Source organism: Alosa pseudoharengus, unplaced genomic scaffold (genome assembly GCF_046254945.1).
Source record: "Alosa pseudoharengus isolate Yale_2024_CS ecotype anadromous, Long Island Sound unplaced genomic scaffold, YU_APseudo_1.1 YU_APseudo_1.1_scf_3, whole genome shotgun sequence".
Taxonomy (NCBI): domain Eukaryota; kingdom Metazoa; phylum Chordata; class Actinopteri; order Clupeiformes; family Clupeidae; genus Alosa; species Alosa pseudoharengus.
Genome location: NW_027468718.1, coordinates 30683517 through 30691016, shown reverse-complemented (window position 1 = coordinate 30691016; position 7500 = coordinate 30683517). Strand labels below are relative to the sequence as shown.

Below are 7500 nucleotides of genomic sequence, written 5' to 3'. Positions count from 1 at the left end.
CTCCGCTTCGCGGCACGCGCCTACTTGCCCGCCGGTGCCCGACTCGCCCTCCTGGCACTCGCAGTGCGCGCCCAGGTAGCCCGGCTCGCAGCGGCACATGCCGCAGGCGTAGGTCCCGATGGAGCTACAGCGGCTGCTGTTGGCCTGCGTGAGACGCGTGCAGCCGCAGTCGCAGCGGTAGTCCACCGCCACCTCCAGGCGGTCCTTGAAGCCCACGGGCTTGAGGGTGAAGCTGTGCTGCGTGCCAGGGGGAGGGCAGCTGCGCGCCTCCACGCTCACATTGAAGGAGACCTGCAGCAGGGAGACACGGAGATGGGGAAGGACATTAGGGTCAATAAGAGACTTAGATAGACGTCCTTAACTATGCCATACTATACTAGTCCTATACTGTAGTGTTGACATGGAAAACTGCTAATGTGACTGCGCTATTCTAGCCCATGGTTTGGAAAAAAAAGCATTCCTTATTGGAGTCTCAGCCATGACAAGGGAACATCAGCATGAATCACTTAATTATAGCCATTTTGCACAGCTATTAGGCAGCTCAGGAATTATCACGATGTTGATTCACATCCACTGAAGAGTAATGGCACATTATGCCTTTGTGCACTATACTATTCCACCACAACAAGTACAGTTGCTACCAAAGCCATAATTAAATAATCTCCTAAATCTCTTTATCACCCGGAGAGAAGAAATACTCTTTTCTGATTGGCTGGCGGGTGGCCTTTAATTCTGAATAACAGGACACCGTTCCATATCAATGCTTATGAATGGTAACTATAACAACCGTAGTAGGACGAGGGTTGCAGCGCTCTAGAATCTTTTGGTTGCAGGCTTCCCAACAATGGAATCAACTGTAAACAAGCTAACTGTCCATGCTAAAGTTGTACAACAAGCTGAACTAGTGAGCTTCTTTTTAAACAGAACCGCGTGTTTCCAGTGTTTACAGTGGCAACCGGGTGATAAGCGGGATATTGGCCTTCGAGGTGTGTCCAGTTATACGGAATTAATGGACTTGGGCGGAGGCAACTCCCCTCCGCTGCGCGTCGGGGAGTTTTTGCCCCTCGCCCTCGTCCATTAATTCCGTATAACAGGACACCTCGGCGGCCTTTATCCCTTACTTAATAGTCTACAAATAATATTAACTGATGCTGCTATACTTCCACACCTCCATCGTCACCAAAGATTCTAGAACAGAGCTCTGTTCTAGAATCTTTGATCGTCACCCTTAACAATCAAAAGAACACATGGAGTTTCCTAGGAGACTGGTAGCCATGGCAAAAGCTAAAGCTATGGCTTAAAGCAAACTGACTGTATGATCACAGGACCACATCTCTCTGAGCCAACAAAAAAATAAAAAAATAAAATCACTATCCAAACTCCACAGAGCTTTGTTCACAGTTTGATCCCAAAAAGCATGAACTCAGTTTGAACCAGGCTGAAATGACATGATGGGTTTTAACTCTTATCGCTCATCTAGGACCCTCAAAGGAAGCCCTAATTGCTGTGGCTGGCTTTCTGGTGGATTAATCATACCCTCCTCCAAGCAGATGACACCCTGGCAGCGCCCATTTTGATTACTGTCAGGAAGTCCACGAGAAGAAAGAAACTTGACCCAGCCACTGCCTGCTGAAACACGATCACGACTCCTAACTATTTTTCCAGTAAGTCTCACAGAAGTGAACTCCCATAGATTGTGGTTTCACACCCACTGGCAGTGCATTTTGCCATAGAAAACGGTTCTTGTAAAAGTGGCAAACCTGCACCACATGCAAGGCTCTTTTTTCACATGAGAGACGTCTATAAACCCTCTGGAGCTCAAGACCAGCTGAGATCTAGCAAACAGGAGCCAAAAGGTTACATTTATAGGCAGTCATTCACCAGATGCATTCAACCTCACGACATGGCTATGTCCAACAAGCTATTTTCTGTGCATTTAGCAGATACTGTTTACAGTAGCATGAGAATACACATTTATAACTAGCCTTAATTAGCTACAGGAGGACACTGGAGGGTCAATATGCTGATGTGTTTGCAGGACACTGAAGGTAAACATCTGCCAAAGGCTTTATGAGATTTGGGTGTGGTCACCCTCAAATACGGCATGTGTGTGAAAGAAAAGAAGAAAGCATAGGCTTACACTAAACAAACATCACGGTACTAGGGGAGTGAGAAGGCCGCTCCAAACACACACACACACACACACACACACACACGGCTTTTTGACTCCCTGTTTTCCCCTGAGGTGGGAAAGACAACTCCACACACTGAGGGCGCTTTGAAGATCTGCCACAGTCAGTGCGTCAGAGCTCCTGAGTAGTGGGATCCAAAGGGCTTCAGCACTGAGCCTCCACATTGGGACAGAGCGGCCATGTTGATATTGGGACAGAGCGGCCATATTTATACTGGCAAGAACCTTCAAGTGGGACCCATGTGTCTTAAGTAAGAAGGGGGGCAAGCATGGAAGCGCTTTTCTCTCTCTGTAGTTCTGTGGAGTGGCTGTTGCTCGTGGTCTTGGTCACGTGTGAAAGTTCATCATTTCTGTATGGGGATCCTGGGAGCGCCACAGGGGAAGATCCCCATGTGTCCTGGGAGAGTGCACTTCAGTGTTCACTTCAAACAGCAGCGCAGGGAAAACGCTGAGAGGAAGTCTCTGATGAAAGTAGAGGAAAATCACCCATGGAGGAAACGCAAACGCGCGCGCGCGCACACACACACACACACACACACACACACACACACACACACACACACACACACACACACACACACACACACACACACACACACACACACACACGAGTTATGAAGGAGAGATGTAAAGGAGAAAAAAGGCACCTCACTGTCAGCTGAACCTTTAATGCAGTTGCCTCAAGGAACATGAAAAATACATAAAATATTCAGCACCCAGCTGTACACTCTCCCCTCTTTGGCAATAAATAAGGTCCTGATTCGGCCTCACTGCTGGCACGGCAGGCCTTGGATTTGCCTTCTCCCCGGGGGTCGAGTCTGGATGACATGCTTAAAGCCCACTCTGATCCCTGAACACAGGCACCCTTGTTGAACGGGCACGTAGTGATGACATGGAATATGCAGTGCACACACACACACACACACACACACACACACACACACACACACACACACACACACACACACACACACACACACACACACACACACACACACACACACACACACACACACACACACACACACACACACACACACACACACACACACACACACACACACACACACACACACACACACACAGCCACCTGTGCAAATTCCGTAGATTGCAGGGCCAAGAGTAAGCGAGAAAGAGCGCGAAACGGAGCAGCAGCAGCCGTAGAGGCTGCAGGAGCCGTCACATGGGTCACTCTCACAAGACAGTGGGGAGGCGGCCGGGCCATCGGACAGGCAAGCACATGGGAGCGCACGCTGCCGAGTGGCCATCACGGACGCAGCAGTGTGCTTCTAATGAAGGAGGGCTGAATTTGATTACGGAGACATGTGAGTCACATGGGTGAGGGCATCCAGAGTAGGGTTAATGGCTGGAGACGAGTGAGAAAAGACACGATGGAGAGAGAGAGAGAGAGAGAGAGAGAGAGAGAGAGAGAGAGAGAGAGAGAGAGAGAGAGAGAGGGAGAGAGAGAGAGAGAGAGAAAAAGGAGAGAGAGAGTAAAAGGAGAGAGAGAGGAAAGGAAGGGACAGGGAGAGGGGTAGAGTAGCAAATTTGTTTTAACCGCATAAGTGGCCGACTACACACTAGGAAAAAGCCGGATTTTCCCCTCTCACTTGCAGCTCACATAAGACAACAAAAGCTGCAAGTCCAGAGTACATGCTTTCATAGTGACGCTCCATTCTCGGCATGGTGGGCCAGGCACATGTTCTCAATCAAGAACGTCATAAAATTATTAACTCCATAAAAAGAACACAACAAACTCTGTAAAACCGAAACTTTTCACTCCGGGATAGAGTGTCGCCACGCTGATTGTAGACACAATAGGAACAGTATGAACAGGAACCATAAGATGAATAAAAACAGACCAAGACTAATATAATAAGAACACAGGAGCACGAGGATAAGAATTGGTGTAATGTACAGAACCAGGCACATAGGTGCTACTGACAAGGTGATATCAACACGGAGGAATACTGATGCTATAGGTTACCAGGACATCATTACTCTTCTCTTCCCACTCCACAGTTTCTAACTGAGAAAACAGACACGGGAAGTCAGAGTGTGTGTGTGTGTGTGTGTGTGTGTGTGTGTGTGTTTTGAGATACTCTGGTGCCAGGGCTATGTCTGCGAGAGATGGAAACAATAACACCAACACAGTTACCAGACGCCAGCACCCGCAAGCAGAAACTGCCCCCCACTTAAACGCCATGGACACATTCCTTGTGAATGTGCAGGATTTACAGGCATTCACGTAGCCTGCTCCTCTAAAAGCGTGTCATCTTCAACTGAGCTATGCAAAATAGTTTTGAACTCATTTACAAACAACAATTTTGACCTTGAATATGAAGTGGAAAATGTCCAAGTAAAATTTCCTGATATTTCCAGGCCCTTTTAGGCAGGCAGGCAGCCACTAACTTTGTTTACTAGGGGATGCATTTTGTCCTCAGTGGATTAAAAGCGATGCATGCAGGGCCGTTAGCCAACGCCAATAGCGGATTAGTGAGATGGGTTATGTATGGGGGCTTTTTAGTAGTCTCTGGAGGGGAAGTGCAGGGTGTGGGTCTGAAAGGGACCTAGGCGTGGATTCAGAATCTGGGCTAGCGTCTGCCTGTGTTCCTCGCTCAGTGAACAGGGGGGGGGGGGGGGTTGAGAGAGAGAGAGAGAGAGAGAGCTCTCTGCTGCTTTTGAGGGGGAGCCCATTGACATGCTGCGGGAGTCCGGCGCAGGACACATGGGCGAGCGGCACATAGGCTTCTGCCTGCCCTGTGCCACCCCTCACCACCACCAACACATCCCGCTTTCACAGGGGAGATGGGCAGTTGGGCACGGTGCAACAACCCCATACTCCCCCCCCTCCATACACACACAGGCTGTGAGAGAGAGTGAGGTGAAAGCAGAGCAGGCACAGGCCCACACACACACACACACACACACACACACACACACACACAAAAAACGGTATTCCCTCCATTCACCAGCACCATTCGGAGTCGCCGCTCTCTCTCACCGCGGCCGACCCTCTCGTCTCAGCACTCAATTAGGCTAAATCCACGGAGGGGAGCCCAGGGGGACCAGTCCTCGTGGGGCGCTCAGAGCCCTGTGTGGTGGCATGTACAGGGAAGGCCTCATTAGAGACATGGGGGATGATGGAGTACTCTCCCACTGAGCAGAGGATCTTTAGGGAAAGAGGAGAAAGGGAAAGAGGAGAGAGTTGTGCGAGAGTGTGTGTTTGTTTGTGTGTGTGTGTGTGTGCACCAGTGAAAGAGAAAAAGAAAAGAAAAAGAAAGAAGTGTGTGTGTGTGTGTGTGTGTGTGTGTGTGTGTGTGTGTGTGTACACCAGTGAAAGGGAAAGAGAAAGAGGAGCTAGTTGTATTCTCTCACTCTGTAGCGTAGAGGCCATGAGAACATTCCAGTGATGATTGGCATGAGTTGATAGCCATTCACCACATCAGGTTCTGCAAGTTATTAGAGTGGATGATTGCACGTGATGCACCTTTTGTTATGGATGAACGGGTAACTGCAAACATTCTCTCCATGACTGTAAACCCATTGAACCATTTGATACACCACCAGTTGATGTTCACCAATTTTACAGTCATCTATAACTTTGACATTGAACATTAAAGCTGCAGTTGGCAAGTCTGACAGATTGAGGGGACATAACCAAAATTTTGAATGTTTCCAACTCTCATGCCACCCCACCACTACCACGAGCACCCTTTCATCGAGTTTGTGCTCGTCAGTGCACACCAGACTGCGTTTGGCAGTCAGATCTCACACAGCCCTGCTCTTATTGGACCAGAAGAACCGGGAGCTATGGATTTATGCAAAACAAATAACAGGCTCTAGTTGGAGGTAGAAGTGCGGGTTTTTTTCTAAAACCAGCTGATTTATGTTGCTCTGTCGGAGCATAGTGTCGGTTTCAGTGAATATGATCAAAAATATCTTGCCAACTGCAGCTTTAAATTTGTTTCTGGAGGCACACTATCGGTTTTGGTGGCCACTGAGAAAGGAAACAAACACTCTTGAGATCAAAAGCATTGTGCCTGTCCAGCTGAAAGACAATGAATGAATAGCAGAGCTACAGCAAACACAGCCCTGTGAAACCACCACACAGCACCAGGACCGGTCCTTCTTGTGAACAACCCTCTCCTCTCACCCTGGAGACGAGCAGCGTTCTGGGCCAAAGTGCACAGGCTGGAACACAGCTGGGGGTGGGAGTAAGGGGTCACAGAGGACGAGATTGTGTGTTATCGTGTGAGACAGCAGGACAGGCAGTGGCCCATGGGATCAACAACACTGACCACAGGCGGCAGCTGAGGAGTCTGTGCTGTGTCTGACTGTCTGTGGCGACAGGATGCTGAGCCGTCCCCTGCAGAATCAGCAAGTTGCAGCTTCTGCTTTCCCTCCTCCCCCCGCCTCTTAAGATAAACCACCATTGTGAGGATGGGACCAAACACTGCCTTCTCAGGTCTGATTGGTCAAGAAAAACGTCACTACTGTGAAAGGACTTTTGTCCTTATGGACTTTTGACTTGAAGAGACAGAAGTAGTAGCTCACTGTAACTTCTAAAAGATACCAGCATGTTATTGCCATACTCGGCCTTCACCTTCCTCCTATCAACTCTTATCACAGTGTCAAGTGCCCTCACTAGGAATTCCCTTTGTTTTAGTCACTGGGACCAGAGTAACTCGTATTGGCTGGGAGTGCTCCGTGTCAGTGCCCGGCAGTGGCTTTGAGCTGTACAAATCAAACAGGAACTGTGCACTTTACAGATAGGTGGCGAGCTGAGTCACGACTTTGATAACAAGGCCCGGTTGTTCAGCTCTGGACCCAGTGGCATCCTAATTCACAGAATTCCCGGAATTAATTTAACTTTCAGCTGGCCAGAGGCATTTACAAGCACAGTGGATATAGCCATGATGCAACATGATGATTTTCAGTATCACACGACTACAAATAAGCTCTCTGACCACGTGCCGTTCGGTCTGAACGCGCGTTTGAGTTCAGGGACATCGCTCGTTGACTCACCGTCTCGCCGATCTTCAGGTCGCCACACTTGCGGAGGCCGGGGAGGGCCTGTCCGTCCTGGCAGGTGGCGGAGAAGCCCAGGCTCAGGTCCTCGGGGTGCTCCCACACGCTCAGCTCCACCTTGGACCGGATGTTCTGAAGCAGGAGGACCACAGAGAGGAGAGGGAGTCAATTATTTGACTGTAGAAGACGCCACTGCACAAGCTTCAATGAGATGATTACAATCAAGAACATTCTGCTGTAATTTCATTTTAATTGGCTTATTTTTCCCCCTTGCAATC

At 49.1% G+C, this 7500-nt stretch overlaps 1 protein-coding gene across 1 annotated transcript in view; it reads right to left on the bottom strand.

Annotated features, from left to right (window-relative positions):
* itgb5 (integrin, beta 5) overlaps positions 1-7500 on the bottom strand; it is a 47586-nt gene that overhangs the window by 31924 nt on the left and 8162 nt on the right. The window contains exons 9-10 of the mRNA XM_076264010.1: positions 7220-7354; positions 1-291 (exon numbers count right to left, since the gene is read on the bottom strand). The exon at positions 1-291 is cut by the window's left edge and continues 142 nt beyond it. Coding sequence (XP_076120125.1) covers positions 1-291; positions 7220-7354 — 426 coding nt within the window. The remainder of the gene's footprint in view (positions 292-7219; positions 7355-7500) is intronic.